The following is a 26165-nucleotide window of genomic DNA, read 5'->3' as shown; positions in this document are numbered from 1 at the left end:
TGGAAAATCAGATAAGGGCTTTTACAGGATAAAGCCGCCAATTCTGACACGCGCCTGGCCCAGGCCAGGGCCAACAGCATGACCACTTTCCATGTGAGATATTTTAACTCCACAGATTTAAGTGGTTCAAACCAATGTGACTTTTGGAATCCAAAAAAAAATAAGAATTTACTTACCGATAATTCTATTTCTCGTAGTCCGTAGTGGATGCTGGGGACTCCGTCAGGACCATGGGGTTTAGCGGCTCCGCAGGAGACAGGGCACAATAATAAAAGCTTTAGGATCAGGTGGTGTGCACTGGCTCCTCCACCTATGACCCTCCTCCAAGCCTCAGTTAGGATACTGTGCCCGGACGAGCGTGCATAATAAGGAAGGATATTGAATCCCGGGTAAGACTCATACCAGCCACACCAATCACACCGTACAACCTGTGATCTGAACCCAGTTAACAGTATGATAACAACGAAGGAGCCTCTGAAAAGATGGCTCACAACAAGAATAACCCGATTTTTGTAACAATAACTATGTATAAGTATTGCAGACAATCCGCACTTGGGATGGGCGCCCAGCATCCACTACGGACTACGAGAAATAGAATTATCGGTAAGTAAATTCTTATTTTCTCTAACGTCCTAAGTGGATGCTGGGGACTCCGTCAGGACCATGGGGATTATACCAAAGCTCCCAAACGGGCGGGAGAGTGCGGATGACTCTGCAGCACCGAATGAGAGAACTCCAGGTCCTCCTCAGTCAGGGTGTGTCCCTGACCAAGTAGCAGCTCGGCAAAGTTGTAAAGCCGAAACCCCTCGGGCAGCCGCCCAAGATGAGCCCACTTCCTTGTGGAATGGGCTTTTACTGATTTTGGCTGTGGCAAGCCTGCCACAGAATGTGCAAGCTGAATTGTACTACAAATCCAGCGAGCAATCGTCTGCTTAGAAGCAGGAACACCCATCTTGTTGGGTGCATACAGGCTAAACAGCGAGTCAGATTTTCTGACTCCAGTCGTCCTGGAAACATATATTTTCAGGGCCCTGACAACGTCAAGTAACTTGGAGTCCTCCAAGTCCCTAGTAGCCGCAGGTACCACAATAGGTTGGTTCATGTGAAAAACAGAAAACACCTTAAGGAGAAATTGAGGACGAGTCCTCAATTCTGCCCTGTCAGAATGAAAAAATAAGATTTTACTTACCGATAAATCTATTTCTCGGAGTCCGTAGTGGATGCTGGGGTTCCTGAAAGGACCATGGGGAATAGCGGCTCCGCAGGAGACAGGGCACAAAAAGCAAAGCCTTTCCGATCAGGTGGTGTGCACTGGCTCCTCCCCCTATGACCCTCCTCCAGACTCCAGTTAGGTACTGTGCCCGGACGAGCGTACACAATAAGGGAGGATTTTGAATCCCGGGTAAGACTCATACCAGCCACACCAATCACACCGTACAACTTGTGATCTAAACCCAGTTAACAGTATGATAACAGCGGAGCCTCTGAAAGATGGCTTCCTTCAACAATAACCCGAATTAGTTAACAATAACTATGTACAACTTATGCAGATAATCCGCACTTGGGATGGGCGCCCAGCATCCACTACGGACTCCGAGAAATAGATTTATCGGTAAGTAAAATCTTATTTTCTCTATCGTCCTAGTGGATGCTGGGGTTCCTGAAAGGACCATGGGGATTATACCAAAGCTCCCAAACGGGCGGGAGAGTGCGGATGACTCTGCAGCACCGAATGAGAGAACTCCAGGTCCTCCTTAGCCAGAGTATCAAATTTGTAAAATTTTACAAACGTGTTCTCCCCTGACCACGTAGCTGCTCGGCAAAGTTGTAATGCCGAGACCCCTCGGGCAGCCGCCCAAGATGAGCCCACCTTCCTTGTGGAGTGGGCCTTTACAGATTTAGGCTGTGGCAAGCCTGCCACAGAATGTGCAAGTTGGATTGTGCTACAGATCCAACGAGCAATCGTCTGCTTAGACGCAGGAGCACCCATCTTGTTGGGTGCATACAATATAAACAACGAGTCAGATTTTCTGACTCCAGCTGTCCTTGCAATATATATTTTTAATGCTCTGACAACGTCCAGTAACTTGGAGTCCTCCAAGTCACTTGTAGCCGCAGGCACTACAATAGGCTGGTTCAGATGAAATGCTGACACCACCTTAGGGAGAAAATGCGGACGAGTCCGCAGTTCTGCCCTGTCCGAATGGAAAATCAGATATGGGCTTTTGTAAGATAAAGCTGCCAATTCTGACACTCTCCTGGCAGAAGCCAGGGCTAGAAGCATGGTCACTTTCCATGTGAGATATTTCAAATCCACCTTTTTTAGTGGTTCAAACCAATGAGATTTTAGGAAGTCCAAAACCACATTTAGATCCCACGGTGCCACTGGAGGCACCACAGGAGGCTGTATATGCAGCACTCCCTTAACAAAGATCTGGACTTCAGGGACTGAAGCCAATTCTTTTTGAAAGAAAATCGACAGGGCCGAAATTTGAACCTTAATAGATCCCAATTTGAGACCCATTGACAATCCTGATTGCAGGAAATGTAGGAATCGACCCAGTTGAAATTCCTCCGTCGGAGCACTCCGATCTTCGCACCACGCAACATATTTTCGCCAAATTCGGTGATAATGTTGCACGGTTACTTCCTTCCTTGCTTTAATCAAAGTAGGAATGACTTCTTCCGGCATGCCTCTTTCCTTTAGGATCCGGCGTTCAACCGCCATGCCGTCAAACGCAGCCGCGGTAAGTCTTGAAACAGACAGGGACCCTGCTGAAGCAAGTCCCTCCTTAGAGGTAGAGGCCACGGATCTTCCGTGATCATCTCTTGAAGTTCCGGGTACCAAGTCCTCCTTGGCCAATCCGGAACCACTAGTATCGTTCTTACGCCTCTTTGCCGTATAATTCTCAATACTTTTGGTATGAGAGGCAGAGGAGGAAACACATACACCGACTGGTACACCCAAGGCGTTACCAGCGCGTCCACAGCTATTGCCTGCGGATCTCTTGACCTGGCGCAATACCTGTCCAGTTTTTTGTTGAGGCGAGACGCCATCATGTCCACCATTGGTCTTTCCCAACGGGTTACCAGCATGTGGAAGACTTCTGGATGAAGTCCCCACTCTCCCGGGTGAAGATCGTGTCTGCTGAGGAAGTCTGCTTCCCAGTTGTCCACTCCCGGGATGAACACTGCTGACAGTGCTATCACATGATTCTCTGCCCAGCGAAGAATCCTTGCAGCTTCTGCCATTGCCCTCCTGCTTCTTGTGCCGCCCTGTCTGTTCACATGGGCGACTGCCGTGATGTTGTCCGACTGGATCAATACCGGTTTTCCCTGAAGCAGAGGTTCTGCCTGGTTTAGAGCATTGTATATTGCTCTTAGTTCCAGAATGTTTATGTGAAGAGACGTTTCCAGGCTCGTCCATACTCCCTGGAAGTTTCTTCCTTGTGTGACTGCTCCCCAGCCTCTCAGGCTGGCGTCCGTGGTCACCAGGATCCAATCCTGTATGCCGAATCTGCGGCCCTCCAATAGATGAGCACTCTGCAACCACCACAGAAGAGACACCCTTGTCCTTGGAGACAGGGTTATCCGTAGGTGCATCTGAAGATGCGACCCTGACCATTTGTCCAACAGATCCCTTTGGAAAATTCTTGCGTGGAATCTGCCGAATGGAATCGCTTCGTAAGAAGCCACCATTTTTCCCAGGACTCTTGTGCATTGATGTACAGACACCTTTCCTGGTTTTAGGAGGTTCCTGACAAGCTCGGATAACTCCTTGGCTTTTTCCTCCGGGAGAAAAACCTTTTTCTGAACCGTGTCCAGAATCATCCCTAGGAACAGCAGACGAGTTGTCGGCATTAACTGGGATTTTGGAATATTCAGAATCCACCCGTGCTGTTTTAGCACTTCTTGAGACAGTGCTAATCCCATCTCTAGCTGTTCTCTGGACCTCGCCCTTATTAGGAGATCGTCCAAGTATGGGATAATTAATACGCCTTTTCTTCGAAGAAGAATCATCATCTCGGCCATTACCTTTGTAAAGATCCGAGGTGCCGTGGACAATCCGAACGGCAGCGTCTGAAACTGATAGTGACAGTTTTGTACAACGAACCTGAGGTACCCCTGGTGTGAGGGGTAAATTGGAACGTGGAGATACGCATCCTTGATGTCCAAGGATACCATAAAGTCCCCCTCTTCCAGGTTCGCTATCACTGCTCTGAGTGACTCCATTTTGAACTTGAACTTCTTTATGTACAGGTTCAAGGACTTCAGATTTAGAATAGGCCTTACCGAGCCATCCGGCTTCGGTACCACAAAAAGAGTGGAATAATACCCCTTCCCTTGTTGCAGAAGAGGTACCTTGACTATCACCTGCTGAGAGTACAGCTTGTGAATGGCTTCCAACACCGTCTCCCTTTCGGAGGGGGACGTTGGTAAAGCAGACCTCAGGAAACGGCGAGGTGGATCTGTCTCTAATTCCAACCTGTATCCCTGAGATATTATCTGCAGGATCCAGGGATCTACTTGCGAGTGAGCCCACTGCGCGCTGTAATTTTTGAGACGACCGCCCACCGTCCCCGAGTCCGCTTGAGAAGCCCCAGCGTCATGCTGAGGCTTTTGTAGAAGCCGGGGAGGGCTTCTGATCCTGGGAAGGAGCTGCGTGTTGCTGTCTCTTCCCTCGACCTTTGCCTCGTGGCAAATATGAATAGCCCTTTGCTCTCTTATTTTTAAAGGAACGAAAGGGCTGCGGTTGAAAAGTCGGTGCCTTTTTCTGTTGGGGAGTGACTTGAGGTAGAAAGGTGGATTTCCCGGCTGTAGCCGTGGCCACCAAATCTGATAGACCGACTCCAAATAACTCCTCCCCCTTATACGGCAAAACTTCCATATGCCGTTTTGAATCCGCATCGCCTGTCCACTGTCGCGTCCATAAAGCTCTTCTGGCCGAAATGGACATAGCACTTACCCGTGATGCCAGTGTGCATATATCCCTCTGTGCATCACGCATATAAAGAAATGCATCCTTTATTTGTTCTAACGACAGTAAAATATTGTCCCTGTCCAGGGTATCAATATTTTCAATCAGGGATTCTGACCAAACTACCCCCGCACTGCCCATCCAGGCAGTTGCTACAGCTGGTCGTAGTATAACACCTGCATGTGTGTATATACTTTTTTGGATATTTTCCATCCTCCTATCTGATGGATCTTTAAGTGCGGCCGTCTCAGGAGAGGGTAACGCCACTTGTTTAGATAAGCGTGTTAGCGCCTTGTCCACCCTAGGAGGTGTTTTCCAGCGCTCCCTAACCTCTGGCGGGAAAGGGTATAATGCCAATAATTTCTTTGAAATTATCAGCTTTTTATCAGGGGCAACCCACGCTTCATTACACACGTCATTTAGTTCTTCTGATTCAGGAAAAACTATAGGTAGTTTTTTCATACCCCACATAATACCCTGTTTAGTGGTACCTGTAGTATCAGCTAAATGTAACGCCTCCTTCATTGCCAAAATCATATAACGTGTGGCCCTACTGGAAAATACGGTTGATTGGTCACCGTCACCACTGGAGTCATCGCCTGTGTCTGGGTCTGTGTCGACCGACTGAGGCAAAGGGCGTTTCACAGCCCCTGACGGTGTTTGAGTCGCCTGGACAGGCACTAATTGATTGTCCGGCCGTCTCATGTCGTCAAACGACTGCTTTAGCGTGTTGACACTATCCCGTAGTTCCATAAATAAAGGCATCCATTCTGGTGTCGACCCCCTAGGAGGTGACATCCCCATATTTGGCAATTGCTCCGCCTCCACACCAATATCGTCCTCATACATGTCGACACACACGTACCGACACACAGCAGACACACAGGGAATGCTCCTAATGAAGACAGGACCCACTAGCCCTTTGGGGAGACAGAGGGAGAGTTTGCCAGCACACACCAAAAGCGCTATATATATATCAGGGATAGCCTTATAATAAGTGCTCCCCTATAGCTGCTTTGTTATATAAAAATATCGCCATAAATTTGCCCCCCCTCTCTGTTTTACCCTGTTTCTGTAGTGCAGTGCAGGGGAGAGACCTGGGAGCCGTCCTGACCAGCGGAGCTGTGAGAGGAAATGGCGCCGTGTGCTGAGGAGATAGGCCCCGCCCCTTTTCCGGCGGGCTCGTCTCCCGCTATTTTGAGAAATCAGGCAGGGGTTAAATATCTCCATATAGCCTCTAGGGCTATATGTGAGGTATTTTTAGCCTTTATAGGTACTCATTTTGCCTCCCAGGGCGCCCCCCTCCCAGCGCCCTGCACCCTCAGTGACTGCCGTGTGAAGTGTGCTGAGAGGAAAATGGCGCACAGCTGCAGTGCTGTGCGCTACCTTTAGAAGACTGCAGGAGTCTTCAGCCGCCGATTCTGGACCTCTTCTGTCTTCAGCATCTGCAAGGGGGCCGGCGGCGCGGCTCCGGTGACCATCCAGGCTGTACCTGTGATCGTCCCTCTGGAGCTTGATGTCCAGTAGCCAAGAAGCCAATCCATCCTGCACGCAGGTGAGTTGACTCCTTCTCCCCTCAGTCCCTCGCTGCAGTGATCCTGTTGCCAGCAGGAATCACTGTAACATAAAAAACCTAGCTAAACTTTCTCTAAGCAGCTCTTTAGGAGAGCCACCTAGATTGCACCCTTCTCGGCCGGGCACAAAAATCTAACTGGAGTCTGGAGGAGGGTCATAGGGGGAGGAGCCAGTGCACACCACCTGATCGGAAAGGCTTTGCTTTTTGTGCCCTGTCTCCTGCGGAGCCGCTATTCCCCATGGTCCTTTCAGGAACCCCAGCATCCACTAGGACGATAGAGAAATTAAGTAAGGGCTTTTATATGATAAAGCCGCCCATTCTGACACACGCCTGGCTGAAGCCAGGGCTAATAGAATCTTCACCTTCCATGTGAAATATTTTAATTCCACAGTGGTGAGTGGATCAAACCAATGTGACTTTAGGAAACTCAAAACAACATTGAGATCCCAAGGTGCCACTGGGGGCACAAAAGGAGGCTGTATATGCAGTACCCCTTTTACAAGTGTCTGAACTTCAGGCACTGAAGCCAGTTCTTTCTGGTAGAAATTTGACAGGGTCGAAATTTGAACCTTAATGGACCCTAATTTTAGGCCCATAGACAGTCCTGTTTTCAGGAAATGTAGGAAACGACCCAGTTGGAATTCCTCTGTAGGGACCTTCTTGGCCTCACACCACGCAACATATTTTCGCCAAATGCGGTGAAAATGTTTTGCGGTTACATCCTTCCTGGCTTCGACCAGGGTAGGGATGACTTCATCTGGAATGCCCTTTCAGGATCCGGCGTTCAACTGCCATGCCGTCAAACGCAGCCGCGGTAAGTCTTGGAACAGACAAGGCCCCTGCTGGAGCAGGTCCTTTCTTAAAGGTAGAGGCCACGGTTCTTCCGTGAGCATCTCTTGAAGTTCCGGGTACCAAGTCCTTCTTGACCCATCCGGAACCACGAGTATCGTTCTTACTCATCTCCTTCTTATGATTCTCAGTACTTTTGGTATGAGATGCATAGGAGGGAACACATACCCTGACTGGTACACCCACAGTGTTACCAGAGCGTCCACCGCTATTGCCTGAGGGTCCCTTGACCTGGCGCAATATTTGTCTAGTTTTTTGTTCAGGCGGGACGCCATCATGTCCACCTTTGGTTTTTCCCAACGGTTTACAATCATGTGGAAGACTTCCCGCTGAAGTCCCCACTCTCCCGGGTGGAGGTTATGCCTGCTGAGGAAGTTTGCTTCCCAGTTTTCCACTCCCGGAATTAACACTGCTGAGAGTGTTATCACATGATTTTTCGCCCAGCGAAGAATCCTTGCAGTTTCTGCCATTTCCCTCCTGCTTCATGTGCCGCCCTGTCTGTTTACGTGGGCGACTGCCATGATGTTGTCCCACTGGATCAATACCGGCTGACCTTGAAGCAGAGGTCTTGCTAAGCTTAGAGCCTTGTAAATTGCCCTTAGCTCCAGTATATTTATGTGGAGAGAAGTCTCCAGACTTGATCACACTCCCTGGAAATTTTTTCCTTGTGTGACTGCTCCCCAGCCACTCAGGCTGGCATCCGTGGTCACCAGGACCCAGTCCTGAATGTCGAATCTGCGGCCCTTTCATAGATGAGCACTCTGCAGCCACCGCAGAAGAAAACACCCTTGTCCTTGGAGACAGGGTTATCCGCTGATGCATCTGAAGATGCGATCCGGACCATTTCCCCAGCAGATTCCACTGAAAGGTTCTTGCGTGAAATCTACCGAATGGGATCGCTTTGTAAGAAACCACCATTTTTCACAGGACCCTTGTGCAATGATGCACTGATACTTTTCCTGGTTTTAGGAGGTTCCTGACTAGCTCGGATAACTCCCTGGTCTTCTTCTCCGGGAGAAAACATCCTTTTCTGGACTGTGTCCAGAATCATTCCTAGGAACATTAGACGTGTCGTCGGAAAAAGCTGCGATTTTGGAATATTTAGAATCCACTCGTGCTGTCGTAGAACTACTTGAGATAGTGCTACTCCGACCGCCAACTGTTCTCTGGACCTTGCCCTTATCAGGAAAGCGTCCATATTTCTTTTAGGAAGAATCATCATTTCGGCCATTACCATGGTAAAGACCCGGGGTGCCGTGGACAATCCAAACGGCAGCGTCTGAACTGATAGTGACAGTTCTGTACCACGAACCTGAGATACCCTTGGTGAGAAGGGCAAAATTTGGACATGTAGGTAAGCGTCCCTGATATCCAGTGACACCATATCGTCCTGGTTCGCTATCACTGCTCTGAGTGACTCCATCTTGATTTGAACCCTTGTATGTAATTGTTCAAATCTTTTAGATCTCACCGAGCCGTTTGGCTTCAGTACCACAATATAGTGTGGAGTAATACCCCTTCCCTTGTTGTAGGAGGGGTACTTTGATTATCACCTGCTGGGAATACAGCCTGTGAATTTTTTTCCAATACTGCCTCCCTGTCGGAGGGAGACGTTGGTAAAGCAGACTTCAGGAACTTGTGAGGGGAAGACGTCTCGAATTTCCAATGTACACCTGGGATACTACGTGTAGGATCCAGGAGTCCACTTGCGAGTGAGCCCACTGCGTGCTGAAACTCTTGAGATGACCCCCCACCGCACCTGAGTCCGCTTGTATGGCCCCAGCGTCATGCTGCGGACTTGGCAGAAGCTGTGGAGGACTTCTGTTCCTGGGAATGAGCTGCCTGCTGCAGTCTTCTTCCCTTTCCTCTAACCCTGGGCAGATATGACTGGCCTTTTGCCCTCCTGCCTTTATGGGTACGAAAGGACTGAGACTGAAAAGACTGTGTCCTTTTCTGCTGAGATGTGACTTGGGGTAACAAAAGTGGATTTTCCAGCTGTTGCCATGGCCACCAGGTCCGATGGACCGCCCCTTTATACGGCAATACTTCCATGTGCCGTCTGGAATCTGCATCACCTGACCACTGTCGTGTCTATAAACATCGTCTGGCAGATATGGACATCACATCTACTCTTGATGCCAGAATGCAAATATCCCTCTGCGCATCTCGCATATATAGAAATGCATCCTTAAAATGCTCTATAGTCAATAAAATATTGTTCCTGTCAAGGGTATCAATATTTTCAGTCAGGAAATCCGACCAAGCCCCCTCAGCGCTGCACATCCAGGCTGAGGCGATTGCTGGTCGTAGTATAACACCAGTATGTGTGTATATACTTTTTAGGATATTTTTCAGCTTCCTATCAGCTGGCTCTTTGAGGGCGGCCGTATCTGGAGACGGTAACGCCACTTGTTTTTATAAGCGTGTGAGCGCCTTATCCACCCTAAGGTGTGTTTCCCAACTCGCCCTCACTTCTGGCGGGAAAGGGTATACCTCCAACAATTTTCTATCGGAGGAAACCCACGTATCATCACACACTTAAATTTATCTGATTCAGGAAAAACTACAAGTAGATTATTCCCACCCTACATAATACCCTTATTTGTGGTACTTGTAGTATCAGAAATATGTAACACCTCCTTCATTGCCCTTAACATGTAACGTGTGGCCCTAAAGGAAAATACGTTTGTTTCTTCACCGTCGACACTGAAGTCAGTGTCCGTGTCTGTGTCGACCAACTGAGGTAAATGGGCGTTTTTACAAGCCCCTGACGGTGTCTGAGACGCCTGGACAGGTACTAATTTGTTTGCCGGCCGTCTCATGTCGTCAACCGACCTTGCATCGTGTTGACATTATCACGTAATTCCTAAATAAGCCATCCATTCCGGTGTCGACTCCCTAGAGAGTGACATCACCAATACAGGCAATTTGCTCCGCCTCCTCACCAACATCGTCCTCCTACATGTCGACACACACGTACCGACACACAGCACACACACAGGGAATGCTCTGATAGAGGACAGGACCCCACTAGCCCTTTGGGGAGACAGAGGGAGAGTTTGCCAGCACACACCAAAAACGCTATAATTATACAGGGACAACCCCTTATACAAGTGTTTTCCCTTATAGCATTTTCACATATGTAATCATATCGCCAAATAAGTGCCCCCCCTCTCTGTTTTAACCCTGTTTCTGTAGTGCAGTGCAGGGGAGAGCCTGGGAGCCTTCCTCACAGCAGAGCTGAGCAGGAAAATGGCGCCGTGTGCTGAGGAGAATAGGCCCCGCCCCCTAAAACGGCGGGCTCTTCTCCCGGAGTTTGTGAGATCTGGCAGGGGTTAAATACATCCATATAGCCTCAAGGGCTATATGTGATGTATTTTAGCCATAAAAAAGGTATAATACATTGCTGCCCAGGGCGCCCCCCCCAGCGCCCTGCACCCTCAGTGACCGCTGGTATGAAGTGTGCTGACAACAATGGCGCACAGCTGCAGTGCTGTGCGCTACCTTATGAAGACTGAAAGTCTTCTGCCGCCTGTTTCTGGACCTCTGGACCTCTTCAACTTCGGCATCTGCAAGGGGGGTCGGCGGCACGGCTCCGGGACGAACCCCAGGGTGAGACCTGTGTTCCGACTCCCTCTGGAGCTAATGGTGTCCAGTAGCCTAAGAAGCAAATCCATCCTGCACGCAGGTGAGTTTACTTCTCTCCCCTAAGTCCCTCGTAGCAGTGAGCCTGTTGCCAGCAGGACTCACTGAAAATAAAAAACCTAACTTAAACTTTTATTCTAAGCAGCTCAGGAGAGCCACCTAGATTGCACCCTTCTCGGCCGGGCACAAAGATCTAACTGAGGCTTGGAGGAGGGTCATAGGGGGAGGAGCCAGTGCACACCACCTGATCCTAAAGCTTTTATTATTGTGCCCTGTCTCCTGCGGAGCCGCTAAACACCATGGTCCTGACGGAGTCCCCAGCATCCACTTAGGACGTTAGAGAAAACTACATTGAGATCCCAAGTGCCACTGGAGGCACAAAAGGAGGCTGTATATGCAGTACCCCTTTTACAAACGTCTGAACTTCAGGGACTGAAGCTAGTTCTTTTTGGAAGAAAATTGACAGGGCCGAAATTTGAACCTTAATGGACCCCAATTTCAGGCCCATAGACACTCCTGTTTGCAGGAAATGTAGGAATCGACCCAGTCGAATTTCCACCGTCGGGCCTTACTGGCCTCGCACCACGCAACATATTTTCGCCAATTGCGGTGATAATGTTTTTGCGGTTACATCCTTCCTGGCTTTGATCAGGATAGGGATGACCTCATCCGGAATGCCCTTTTTCCTTCAGGATCCGGCGTTCAACCGCCATGCCGTCAAACGCAGCCGCGGTAAGTCTTGGAACAGACAGGGTCCTTGCTGGAGCAGGTCCCTTCTTAGAGGTAGAGGCCACGGATCCTCCGTGAGCATCTCTTGAAGTTCCGGTTACCAAGTCCTTCTTGGCCAATCCGGAGCCACGAATATAGTGCTTACTCCTCACCATCTTATCAATCTCAGTACCTTGGGTATGAGAGGCAGAGGAGGAAACACATACCCTGACTGGTACACCCACGGTGTTACCAGAGCGTCTACAGCTATTGCCTGAGGGTCCCTGGACCTGGCGCAATACCTGTCGAGTTTTTCCCAACGGTTTATAATCCTGTGGAAGACTTCTGGGTGAAGTCCCCACTCTCCCCGGGTGGAGGTCGTGCTGAGGAAGTCTGCTTCCCAGTTGTCCACTCCCGGAATGAATACTGCTGACAGTGCTATCCCATGATTTTCCGCCCAGCGAAGAATCCTTGCAGCTTCTGTCATTGCCCTTCTGCTTCTTGTGCCACCCTGTCTGTTTACGCGGGTGACTGCCGTGATGTTGTCCGACTGGATCAACACCGGCTGTCCTTGAAGCAAAGGTCTTGCTAAGCTTAGAGCATTGTAAATGTCCCTTAGCTTCAGGATATTTATGTGAAGTGATGTCTCCAGGCTTGACCATAAGTCCTGGATATTCCTTCCCTGTGTGACTGCTCCCCAGCCTCGCAGGCTGGCATCCGTGGTTACCAGGACCCAGTCCTGAATGCCGAATCTGCGGCCCTCTAGAAGATGAGCACTCTGCAACCACCACAGGAGGGACACCCTTGTCCTTGGTGACAGGGTTATCCGCTGATGCATCTGAAGATGCGACCCGGACCATTTGTCCAGCAGGTCCCACTGGAAAGTTCTTGCGTGGAATCTGCCGCATGGGATTGCTTCATAGGAAGCCACCATTTTTCCCAGAACCATTTCATTGATGTACTGAGACTTGGCTCGGTTATAGGAGGTTCCCGACTAGCTCGGATAACTCCCTGACTTTCTCCTCCGGGAGAAACACCTTTTTCTGGACTGTGTCCAGGATCATCCCTAGGAACAGAAGACACGTCGACGGAACCAGCTGCGATTTTGGAATATTGAGAATCCAATCGTGCTGCCGCAACACTATCTGAGATAGTGCTACACCGACCTCCAACTGTTCCCTGGATCTTACCCTTATCAGGGAATCGTCCAAGTAAGGGATAACTAAAATTCCCTTCCTTCGAAGGAACATCATCATTTCGGCCATTACCTTGGTAAAGACCCGGGGTGCCGTGGACCATCCCTACGGCAGCGTCTGAACTGATAGTGACAGTTCTGTACCATTGACATGAAGGTAAGCATCCTTGATGTCCCGAGACATCATGTAGTCCCCTTCTTCCAGGTTCGCAATCACTGCTCTGAGTGACTCAATCTTGAATTTGAACCTCTGTATGTAAGTGTTCAAAGATTTTAGAATCGGTCTCACCGAGCCGTCTGGCTTCGGTACCACAATAGTGTGGAATAATACCCCGTTCCCTGTTGCAGGAGGGGTACCTTGATTATCACCTGCTGGGAATACAGCTTGTGAATGGCTTCCAAAACTGCCTCCCTGTCAGAGGGAGACGTCGGTAAAGTCGACTTTTGGAAACGGCGAGGGGGAGACGTCTCGAATTCCAATATGTACCCCTGAGATATTACCTGAAGGATCCAGGGGTCTACTTGCGAGTGAGCCCACTGCGCACTGAAATTCATTGAGAACGGTCCCCCACCGTGCCTGAGCTTGTAAAGCCCTAGCGTCATACTGAGGGCTTGGCAGAGGCTGGAAAGGGTTTCTGTTCCTGGGAACTGGCTGATCTCTGCAGCCTTTTTCCTCTCCCTCTGTCACGAGCAGAAAAGAGGAACCTTTTGTCCGCTTGCCAACAAAGGACTGCGCCTGATAATACGGCGTCTTATTTTGAGAGGCGACCTGGGGTACACACGTGGATTTCCCAGCTGTTGCCGTGGCCACCAGGTCTAAAAGACCGACCCCAAATGTCCACTTTCAAAGGCAATACTTCCAAATGACGTTTGGAATCCGCATCACCTGACCATTTTACTGGTAGAATTGGACAACGCACTTATACTTGATGCCAGTCGGCAATTATTCCGCTGTGCATCATGCATATATAGAAATGCATCTTTTAAATGCTCTATAGGCAATAATATACTATCCTTATCTAGGATATCAATATTTCCAGTCAGGGAATCCGACCATGCCAACCCAGCACTGCACCTCCAGGCTGAGGCGATAGCTGGTCGCAGTATAACACCAGTATGTGTGTAAATACCTTTTTTTGGATACCCTCCTGCTTTCTATCAGCAGGATCCTTAAGGGCGGCCATCTCATGAGAGGATAGAGCCCTTGTTCTTACAAGCGTGTGAGCACCTTATCCCCCCTAGGGGGTGTTTCCCAATGCATCCTAACCTCTGGCGGGAAAGGGTATGCAGCCAATACTTTTTAAGAAATTATTAATTGTTATCGGGGGGAAACCCACGCATCATCACACATTTTATTTCTCAGATTCAGGAAAACTACAGGTAGTTTTTCCCTCACCGAACATAATACCCCTTTTTTGGTGGTACTCGTATTATCAGAAATGTATAAAACATTTTCCATTGTCTCAATCATGTAACGTGTGGCCCTACTGGAAATCACGGTTGTCTCTTCACCGTCGACACAGGAGTCAGTATCCGTGTCGGCGTCTGTATCTGCCATCTGCCTGACGGCCTATGAGACGTCTGGACAGGCACAAGCTGAGTAGCCGGCTGTCTCATGTCAACCACTGTTTTTTTATATAGAGCTGACACTGTCACGTAATTTTCAACAGTACATCCACTCAGGTGTCGACCCCCTAGGGGGTGACATCACTGTTACAGACACTCTGCTCCGCCTCCACATCATTTTCCTCCTCATACATGTCGACACACACGTACCGACACCCAGCACACACACAGGGAATGCTCTGATAGAGGACAGGACCCACTTAGCCCTTTGGGGAGACAGAGGGAGAGTTTGCCAGCACACACCAGAGCGCTATATATGTATAGGGACAACCTTACAATAAGTGTCTATCCCTTATAGCTGCTTATATCTGTTATTTTGCCAAATAAGTGCCCCCCTCTCTTTTTTACCCTGTTTCTGTAGTTGCAGGATGCAGGGGAGATTCTGGGAGCCTTCCTACCAGCGGAGCTGTGTGGGAAAAATGGCGCTGTGTGCTGAGGAGATAGGCCCCGCCCCCTTCACGGCGGGCTCTTCTCCCGCTTTTTACTGGAAAACTGGCAGGGGTTAAATACATCCATATAGCCCAGGAGCTATATGTGATGTATTTTTCGACAACTAAGGTAAATTCATTGCTTCCCAGGACGCCCCCCCCCCCCAGCGTCCTGCACCCTCAGTGACCGGAGTGTGAAGTGTGCTGAGAGCAATGGCGCACAGCTGCAGTGCTGTGCGCTACCTTATGAAGACAGGAAAGTCTTCTGCCGCCGATTTATGGACCTCTTCTTGCTTCAGCATCTGTAAGGGGGCCGGCGGCGCGGCTCCGGGACCCATCCATGGCTGGGCCTGTGATCGTCCCTCTGGAGCTAATGTCCAGTAGCCTAAGAAACCCAATCCACTCTGCACGCAGGTGAGTTCGTTTCTCTCCCCTAAGTCCCTCGATGCAGTGAGCCTGTTGCCAGCAGGTCTCACTGAAAATAAAAAACCTATTTAAACTTTTACTCTAAGCAGCTCAGGAGAGCCACCTAGATTGCACCCTTCTCGTTCGGGCACAAAATCTAACTGAGGCTTGGAGGAGGGTCATAGGGGGAGGAGCCAGTGCACACCAGCTAGTCCTAAAGCTTTTACTTTGTGCCCAGTCTCCTGCGGAGCCGCTATTCCCCATGGTCCTTTCGGAGTCCCCAGCATCCACTAGGACGTTAGAGAAAAGTCATTACTTTTCTTCCTTCACAGTGTGGCAGGTGTGGGTGTGCTCCCTTTTCTGGGATCTCCTGTCACCTGCAGCAGGAAGCTACCAGGCTCTATAATGTAATGCAGCTAACAGTGCCAAGGCCTAAATCTGCCCAGGCCTCTACAATAAAGCTGAAGGACAGAGAGGCCCACTTCCCTTCCATCTGCCTCAAGGTTTCTTTCCACCCCCTTAACAATGATATACAGCTTCATATTCAGTAAAAAGTAGCAGCATTTACAGGTAATAAAGTTGAAATTAAATGTCTTCTATTTGTGTTTTTGACTTGTATTTTAAGTGTAATTACGGTTTACCATTTACTGCGCTAAGGCAGAACTGACCTTTCTTACTGCAACGCAGCTAGCTAGACAGTAACTTGAGAGTTAAAAATCAAGTTGAAACATTTGTAGATTGTGCTCAAATAGTATTTTTCATGCTTTATAACAAGGAACTACGGCTGTGAGTATAAGGCATGGATGGCCAAAACAAATGGTCTCCATGTTACAGTGATGGCTGAAAAGAAAAACAAACTTACATAAACATAGTGTAGACAGCTTTTACTTGTGTTTCACTGAAAGCAGATGGCGATATGAAACATAACCATATTTACAAAGCAATGCTGCTGCATTTCTTACTTGTTAGGACTTGTCACATTTAAAACCCCAGTGACTATGGGCCTAAACCTAAAGCTGCAGTCTCTCACAAAAGCACTGCTGCACTTTGTCAAATGACGTTCCTTATTGTACCAACAGCACAGTTTTATTTCTGTACCCTGGCAAGCTGCTATACGCCTAGCAACTGGCCTAACAACGGCCCTCTCCTCCCTTTCTACATACAAATCTAATGTTACTGCCGGTATAACCACCTCCCCACATTGCAGCCCTAGCACACCTGAGAAACCCAGGGCTGGTCACTACAAAGCACATAGCTCAGGACTTCAAGGCTCTGTGGGTGGAAATAAACATTTGATTAGAGAAGTATGCTGCTCAAAAATCGAAAATGAAAAATGAACAGTTAAACCTCCATTTATTGAAAAAAGATAACTCCTGCTGACTCAGGACGAGATGTAAGCAGACAAATAAGTGCCTTGCATTTCTCCTGAAGAGTGAGTTAGAAGCATTTATTGCTTGTGACTGAACATTACGCCCTTTCTGCTATTAACTTATTTTGGACATCCACCATTATCTTCATTTACTACTGTGATAGTTACATTAGTTCTCTGATAAATGCATACACATTTTTGCCTTCACAAACCATGCAGCATAGCCTCACCTGTACAAAGAGTAGGATTCCTCCAACACCTAGCTCACCAGAACATAAAGATCTGCTCATACTCATAGTACAGAAATCAGTAGGACTTCTATTAACAAGCTCTCTCTAAAACTCTTTAATGCTAAACAATTTGCCTTTAGAATCATAATGGATATTGTTTTATGGTACAGATTCCTGGTTAGGAGACTGCCGGTCACAATACTGGTAGGTTAATTGGATCCCAACAAAAATAAGAATTTACTTACCGATAATTCTATTTCTCGTAGTCCGTAGTGGATGCTGGGGACTCCGTCAGGACCATAGGGATTAGCGGCTCCGCAGGAGACAGGGCACAAAAATAAAAGCTTTAGGACTAGGTGGTGTGCACTGGCTCCTCCCCCTATGACCCTCCTCCAAGCCTCAGTTAGGATACTGTGCCCGGACGAGCGTACACAATAAGGAAGGATTTTGAATCCCGGGTAAGACTCATACCAGCCACACCAATCACACTGTACAACTTGTGATCTGAACCCAGTTAACAGCAAGATAACAGAGGAGCCTCTGAAAAGATGGCTCACAACAATAATAACCCGATTTTTGTAACAATAACTATGTACAAGTATTGCAGACAATCCGCACTTGGGATGGGCGCCCAGCATCCACTACGGACTACGAGAAATAGAATTATCGGTAAGTAAATTCTTATTTTCTCTGACGTCCTAAGTGGATGCTGGGGACTCCGTCAGGACCATGGGGATTATACCAAAGCTCCCAAACGGGCGGGAGAGTGCGGATGACTCTGCAGCACCGAATGAGAGAACTCCAGGTCCTCCTCAGCCAGGGTATCAAATTTGTAGAATTTTGCAAACGTGTTTGCCCCTGACCAAGTAGCAGCTCGGCAAAGTTGTAAAGCCGAGACCCCTCGGGCAGCCGCCCAAGATGAGCCCACCTTCCTTGTGGAATGGACATTTACAGATTTTGGCTGTGGCAGGCCTGCCACAGAATGTGCAACCTGAATTGTACTACAAATCCAACGAGCAATCGTCTGCTTAGAAGCAGGAGCACCCAGCTTGTTGGGTGCATACAGGATAAACAGCGAGTCAGTTTTCCTGACTCCAGCCGTCCTGGAAACATATGTTTTCAGGGCCCTGACAACGTCTAGCAACTTGGAGTCCTCCAAGTCCCTAGTAGCCGCAGGCACCACAATAGGTTGGTTCAGGTGAAACGCTGACACCACCTTAGGGAGAAACTGGGGACGAGTCCGCAGTTCTGCCCTGTCCGAATGGAAAATCAGATATGGGCTTTTGTGAGACAAAGCCGCCAATTCTGACACTCGCCTGGCCGAGGCCAGGGCCAACAGCATGGTCACTTTCCATGTGAGATATTTCAAATCCACAGATTTGAGCGGTTCAAACCAATGTGATTTGAGGAATCCCAGAACTACGTTGAGATCCCACGGTGCCACTGGAGGCACAAAAGGGGGTTATATATGCAGTACTCCCTTGACGAATGTCTGGACTTCAGGAACTGAAGCCAATTCTTTTTGGAAGAAAATCGACAGGGCCGAAATTTGAACCTTAATGGACCCCAATTTGAGGCCCATAGACACTCCTGTTTGCAGGAAATGCAGGAGTCGACCGAGTTGAAATTCCTCCGTGGGGGCCTTCCTGGCCTCACACCACACAACATATTTTCGCCAAATGCGGTGATAATGTTGTGCGGTCACCTCCTTCCTGGCTTTGACAAGGGTAGGTATGACTTCTTCCGGAATGCCTTTTTCCCTTAGAATCCGGCGTTCAACCGCCATGCCGTCAAACGCAGCCGCGGTAAGTCTTGGAACAGACAGGGTCCTTGCTGAAGCAAGTCCCTTCTTAGCGGCAGAGGCCATGGGTCCTCTGTGAGCATCTCTTGAAGTTCCGGGAACCAAGTCCTTCTTGGCCAATCCGGAGCCACAAGTATAGTTCTTACTCCTCTCCGTCTTATAATTCTCAGTACCTTGGGTATGAGAGGCAGAGGAGGGAACACATACACTGACTGGTACACCCACTGTTACCAGAGCGTCCACAGCTATTGCCTGAGGGTCCCTTGACCTGGCGCAATACCTGTCCAGTTTTTTGTTGAGGCGGGACGCCATCATGTCCACCTTTGGTCTTTCCCAACGGTTCACAATCATGTGGAAGACTTCCGGATGAAGTCCCCACTCTCCCGGGTGGAGATCGTGAACACTGCTGACAGTGCTATCACATGATTTTCTGCCCAGCGGAAAATCCTTGCAGCTTCTGCCATTGCCCTCCTGCTTCTTGTGCCGCCCTGTCTGTTTACGTGGGCGACTGCCGTGATGTTGTCCGACTGGATCAGCACCGGTTGACCTTGAAGCAGAGGTCTTGCTAGGCTTAGAGCATTGTAAATTGCCCTTAACTCCAGTATGTTTATGTGAAGTGAAGTCTCCAGACTTGACCACACTCCCTGGAAATTTTTTCCCTGTGTGACTGCTCCCCAGCCCCTCAGGCTGGCATCCGTGGTCACCAGGACCCAGTCCTGAATGCTGAATCTGCGGCCCTCTAGTAGATGAGCACTCTGCAGCCACCACAGAAGAGACACCCTTGTCCTTGGAGACAGGGTTATCCGCTGATGCATCTGAAGATGCGATCCGGACCATTTGTCCAGCAGATCCCACTGAAAAGTTCTTGCGTGAAATCTGCCGAATGGAATCGCTTCGTAGGAAGCCACCATTTTTCCCAGGACCCTTGTGCAATAATGCACTGACACTTTTCCTGGTTTTAGGAGGTTCCTGACTAGCTCGGATAACTCCCTGGCTTTCTCCTCCGGGAGAAACACCTTTTTCTGGACTGTGTCCAGAATCATCCCTAGGAACAGCAGACGTGTCGTCGGGATCAGCTGCGATTTTGGAATATTTAGAATCCACCCGTGCTGTTGTAGCAGTATCCAAGATAGTGCTACTCCGACCTCCAACTGTTCCCTGGACTTTGCCCTTATCAGGAGATCGTCCAAGTAAGGGATAATTAAGACGCCTTTTCTTCGAAGAAGAATCATCATTTCGGCCATTACCTTGGTAAAGACCCGGGGTGCCGTGGACAATCCAAACGGCAGCGTCTGAAACTGATAGTGACAGTTCTGTACTACGAACCTGAGGTACCCTTGGTGAGAAGGGCAAATTTGGACATGGAGGAAAGCATCCTTGATGTCCAGGGACACCATATAGTCCCCTTCTTCCAGGTTCGCTATCACTGCTCTGAGTGACTCCATCTTGAATTTGAACCTTTGTATGTAAGTGTTCAAAGATTTCAGATTTAAAATAGGTCTCACCGAGCCGTCTGGCTTCAGTACCACAAATAGTGTGGAATAATACCCCTTTCCCTGTAGTAGGAGGGGTACTCTTATTATCACCTGCTGGGAATACAGCTTGTGAATTGCTTCCAATACTGCCTCCCTGTCGGAGGGAGACGTTGGTAAAGCAGACTTCAGGAACCGGCGAGGGGGAGACGTCTCGAATTTCAATCTGTACCCCTGGGATACTACCTGTAGGATCCAGGGGTCCACTTGCGAGTGAGCCCACTGCGCGCTGAAACTCTTGAGACGACCCCCCACCGTACCTGAGTCCGCTTGTAAGGCCCCAGCGTCATGCTGAGGCCTTGGCAGAAGCGGTGGAGGGCTTCTGTTCCTGGGAAGGGGCTGCCTGCTGCAGTCTTTTTCCCTTTCCTCTACCCCGGGGCAGATATGACTGGCCTTTTGCCCGCTTGCCCTTATGGGGACGAAAGGACTGAGGCTGAAAAGACGGTGTCTTTTTCTGCTGAGAGGTGACTTGGGATAAAAAAGGTGGATTTTCCAGCTGTTGCCGTGGCCACCAGGTCCGATAGACCGACCCCAAATAACTCCTCCCCTTTATACGGCAATACTTCCATGTGCCGTTTGGAATCCGCATCACCTGACCACTGTCGTGTCCATAAACATCTTCTGGCAGAAATGGACATCGCACTTACTCTTGATGCCAGAGTGCAAATATCCCTCTGTGCATCACGCATATATAGAAATGCATCCTTTAAATGCTCTATAGTCAATAAAATACTGTCCCTGTCAAGGGTATCAATATTTTCAGTCAGAGATTCCGACCAAACCCCCCCAGCACTGCACATCCATGCTGGGGCGATGCTGGTCGCAGTATAACATCAGTATGTGTGTATATACTTTTTAGAGTATTTTCCAGCCTCCTATCAGCTGGATCTTTGAGGGCGGCCGTATCAGGAGACGGTAACGCCACTTGTTTTGATAAGCGTGTGAGCGCCTTATCTACCCTAGGGGGTGTTTCCCAGCGCGCCCTAACCTCTGGCGGGAAAGGGTATAATGCCAATAACTTCTTTGAAATTAGCACTTCCTATCGGGGGTAACCCACGCTCAATTTATCTGATTCAGGAAAAACTACAGGTAGTTTTTTTCACACCCCACATAATACTCATTTTTTTGGTACTTGTAGTATCAGAATATGTAACGCCTCCTTCATTGCCGTGATTATGCAACGTGTGGCCCTACTGGAAAATACGTTTGTTTCTTCACCGTCGACACTGGAGTCAGTGTCCGTGTCTATGTCGACCGACTGAGGTAATGGGCGTTTTAAAAGCCCCTGACGGTGTTTGAGACGCCTGGACAGGTACTAATTTGTTTGCCGGCCGTCTCATATCGTCAACCGACCTTGTAGCGTGTTGACACTATCACGTAATTCCATAAATAAAGCCATCCATTCCGGTGTCGACTCCCTAGGGGGTGACATCCCATTACAGGCAATTGCTCCGCCTCCACTAACATCGTCCTCATACCTGTCGACACACACGTACCGACACAGCACACACACAGGGAATGCTCTGATAGAGGACAGGACCCCACTAGCCCTTTGGGGAGACAGAGGGAGAGTTTGCCAGCACACACCAAGGCGCTATAATTATACAGGGACAACCTTATAGTAAGTGTTTTCCCTTATAGCAGCTTAATATATATTTATATCGCCAAAATATGCCCCCTCTCTGTTTTAACCCTGTTTCTGTAGTGCAGTGCAGGGGAGAGCCTGGGAGCCTTCCCACCAGCGGATCTGTGTGGGAAAAATGGCGCTGTGTGCTGAGGAGATAGGCCCCGCCCCCTTCACGGCGGGCTCTTCTCCCGTTTTTTTCTGTAATCCTGGCAGGGGTTAAATACATCCATATAGCCCAGGGGCTATATGTGATGTATTTTTAGCCAGTAAAGGTAATTACATTGCTGCCCAGGGCGCCCCCCCCCAGCGCCCTGCACCCTCAGTGACCGCGGTGTGAAGTGTGCTGAGAGCAATGGCGCACAGCTGCAGTGCTGTGCGCTACCTTAAGAAGACTGGGAAGTCTTCAGCCGCCGATTTCTGGACCTCTTCTCTCTTCAGCATCTGTAAGGGGGCCGGCGGCGCGGCTCCGGTGACCCATCCAGGCTGTACCTGTGATCGTCCCTCTGGAGCTAGTGTCCAGTAGCCTAAGAAGCCAATCCATCCTGCACGCAGGTGAGTTCACTTCTTCTCCCCTTAGTCCCTCGATGCAGTGAGCCTGTTGCCAGCAGGACTCACTGAAAATAAAAAACCTAACAAACTTTTATTCTAAGCAGCTCTTTAGGAGAGCCACCTAGATTGCACCCTTCTCGGCCGGGCACAAAAACCTAACTGAGGCTTGGAGGAGGGTCATAGGGGGAGGAGCCAGTGCACACCACCTAGTCCTAAAGCTTTTATTTTTGTGCCCTGTCTCCTGCGGAGCCGCTAATCCCCATGGTCCTGACGGAGTCCCCAGCATCCACTTAGGACGTCAGAGAAATTAAGCCTAGTATGAATATGGGGTATGGGTCGTTGGGTCAACCCAACTGAGGTCAACACATTAGGTCGACCACTGAAGGTCGACATTGCCATTAGGTCGACAGGTCAAAAGGTTGACATGAGGTTTTTGACTTTTGGTGTTGTTTTCTCTGTAAAGTGAGGGGGAACCCCAATTAGTGCACCATGTTCCCTTTCATGGCTCGCTTCGCTCACCATGCTTCGTGCAAGGTGCCTCGCTCCGCAACCGCTTCGCCCGGCACAGATTACCGCTCCAATCGTAGTCCACGTGGATCGTTAAGTATGAAAAAAATCCAAAAAATGATTTAAAAAAAAGTGAAAAACTCATGTCGACCTTTTGACCTTTCAACCTAGTACATGTTGACCTAATGCATGTCAACCTTCAGTGGTCAACCTAATGAGTGTCGACCCAACGACCATAACCCGTGAATATGTGTGCATGCACATGTGGTAGGGAATATAGGGGCAGATGCATTAACCTGGAGAAGGCATAAGGAAGTGATAAACCAGTGATATGTGCAAGGTGATGAACGCACCAGCCAATCAGCTCCTAACTGTTAATTTACATATTGGAGCTGATTGGCTGGTGCATTTATCACTGGTTTATCACTTCCTTATGCCTTCTCCAGGTTAATACATCTGCCCCATATATTGTAAGCTCCACTGGGGGCAGGGACTGACGTGAATGGCCAAATATTGGGGCTGATGTATTAACCTGGAGAAGGCATAAGGAAGTGATAAACCAGTGATATGTGCAAGGTGATAAAGGCACCAGCCAATCAGCTCCAATATGTAAATTAATAGTTAGGATCTGATTGGCTGGTGCCTTTAACACATTGCACATATCACTGGTTTATCACTTCCTTATGCCTTTTCCAGGTTAATACATCTGCCCCATTCTCTGTAAAGTGCTGCGGAATATGTGTGCGCTATATAAATAACTAGTAATAAATAAATAAATAACTACATCCCATTCCTACAGTGCTAGCCGAGTTTACCTACACTGGACGATAAGGTGTTATAGAATCATTTTATGATACACCAAGACAATAGAATGTATGGTCTCAAACAACCCCTGACCCAAAGGTCAAATGCTGTAAGAAGTGTCTTCTTACAGCATACTTTCCAAAGGCAGGTCACATGCACACGCTAAGCCCTTCCCACTTTGGCTGTCATTCTGTAGAAGATTACCCACATGGTTAGTGTGGTCACTTTATTATATTACCTCTGGCCCTTCTCCACAGTATTAATAGTTAAGATGTTCATTTAGTAACTGTGTGACACTTAAAGTTCATACACACTGAGCGCTTTTCCCCCCCGCCCAGCGATGTCAGCGGGGGGGAGCGGCTTTCCATAGCAGGACGCTATGGAAAGCCGCTCACCCCGCCGTTCATCTACTGGTAATACCAGCAGATGAAAGGCGGCCGCCTGCGATGAAGCGGGAGCGCACATCAGCGCTCATCGCTGGGGCATACACACTGGGCGGCTTTGAGCTGAAAGCAGCACAAAACACCAAAAGTGAGCTGCTTTCAGCTCAAAATCGCCCAGTGTGTATGGGCCTTTAGGCCAACCTGGGGCTCTCCACCTGTTGCAGAACTACATGTTTCAGCCTAGCCTGAAAACCTAGATAACCCTAACATTAAGATACTACTATAGGTATTGCCATCACAGTGTGTTACCTCTATTGCTCTGGATTCAGGTTTTATGATCTAGAACAAAAGCTGTTCAACTGTTGCTCTTTGAAACTGTTTGACGTGAAAGGTATTTTTTAAACTTTGCAAAGGAACAACACGTGAAATATAATGTGCAGTCTTCCTTGTTAAGAACTATGGGGCAGATCCTGGAGAAGGCATAAGGAAGTGATAAACCAGTGATATGTGCAAGGTGACACATGCACCAGCCAATCAGCTCCTAACTGTTAATTTACATATTGGAGCTGATTGGTTGGTGCGTGTATCACCTTGCATTTATCACTGGTTTATCACTTCCTTATGCCATCTTCAGGTTAATACATCTGCCCCTATACACGTTACTCCTCATGATATCTACCTCCGATGAAACAGCAGAAAAATGTAAAATACATAGCCTGACAATTTTATTACACTCTGCAATACCACCCAGTAATTTTAACAAACATATATAGTTCATCCTAAACGGGAAGTACTGCACTTTGCAGACTGTAGCGGCATTAGTAGTATTTCTCCTCTACCTGGTATTTCCAGTATCCATTAGCCCCCGGTGTCTGTCACACAGAGAACTCAGGCTAAGCTGGCAACGTTCCAGTCACCTCTATCTGTTCCCAGTAACGTGTATTCTATACTACTACTAAAGTACAGTCAGTGGCCTGGCACATCTGCTTAATATAACACATGTAAACAATGCTCTGCTCTAGTCCTAACCATCTGCACTAACCTAGGCTACATGTAAATAAATCAGAAATAAAACAACTTTAACAATTCGGCAGAAGCCCCCTCACCCAGCCTAGAGCTCCCCCCGTCCCCATACCACCACCCAGCCTGGAGTCCCCCCCCCCATCATTAGGGGAGAGGCTGAGGCACCTGATGTCACATAGTAACCTGCCCCCACAGCTGCCGCTGTCGGGGGCCGGTGCCAGAGCTGCAGTTACCGGTGCATCGACCCGGCCTCACCTCGCTTGTTCTTAGTGCCGTGCTTCCGGGCCGTGGACAGCTCCTGCTCGATCTTCTTCTCCAGGAACTCCTGCTTCTTGGTCAGCATCTCCTCTGTGTCCCGAAGTTTCTGGATGGCCTCCTGGGGGCTCGGGCCTTTGCCGCCCTTACCCCCGGTACCGAACAGCTTCCCAAACACCGACATTCCCCCGATACACTGCTGGGCCTGGTCTCCGTGTGCGCCGGGCCTGCCGAGCTTCTCCTATTGACTCCGAGCGTCGCTTCCTCACAGGGACAACAACCAGAACCAGCCCCGGCCAGCCTGCCACAGCGTACTGACGTCACGCACCCGCCTCACCCGGAAAGGGGGCGGGGCACATCTCATCACCCGCGAGTCACTGGCGGCCATTTTACCTTCGGGCAAACTGAAAACTGTAGCGGGATAATAACGGGAATATATATATATGACCAGGCACCATCCCTGACAAATGCTCATTCACCTCAGTGGCCGTCCCTCCTCCGTTATCGTTCAACCTTGACATGTTATTGCTTAGTATCACACATTAGATCAGTATAAATACATGAGTGGGAAGGATCTGACTGACCAGCTATCTGTCATTACATAACATTCAGCAATGACTTATAAAATATGTTATAGCTGGTGATCAGAGTGGGTTAACAGCTTCGAAGATGGCG

At 48.9% G+C, this 26165-nt stretch overlaps 1 protein-coding gene across 1 annotated transcript in view; it reads right to left on the bottom strand.

Annotated features, from left to right (window-relative positions):
• CHMP4B (charged multivesicular body protein 4B) overlaps positions 1–25841 on the bottom strand; it is a 56127-nt gene extending 30286 nt beyond the window's left edge. Inside the window, exon 1 of the mRNA XM_063960221.1 lies at positions 25491–25841. Coding sequence (XP_063816291.1) covers positions 25491–25674 — 184 coding nt within the window. The 5' untranslated portion in view covers positions 25675–25841. The remainder of the gene's footprint in view (positions 1–25490) is intronic.
• Positions 25842–26165: the final 324 nt, after the last annotated feature.

Source organism: Pseudophryne corroboree, chromosome 3 (genome assembly GCF_028390025.1).
Source record: "Pseudophryne corroboree isolate aPseCor3 chromosome 3, aPseCor3.hap2, whole genome shotgun sequence".
Taxonomy (NCBI): Eukaryota; Metazoa; Chordata; class Amphibia; order Anura; family Myobatrachidae; genus Pseudophryne; species Pseudophryne corroboree.
This window is presented reverse-complemented; position numbering and strand designations above follow the sequence as displayed.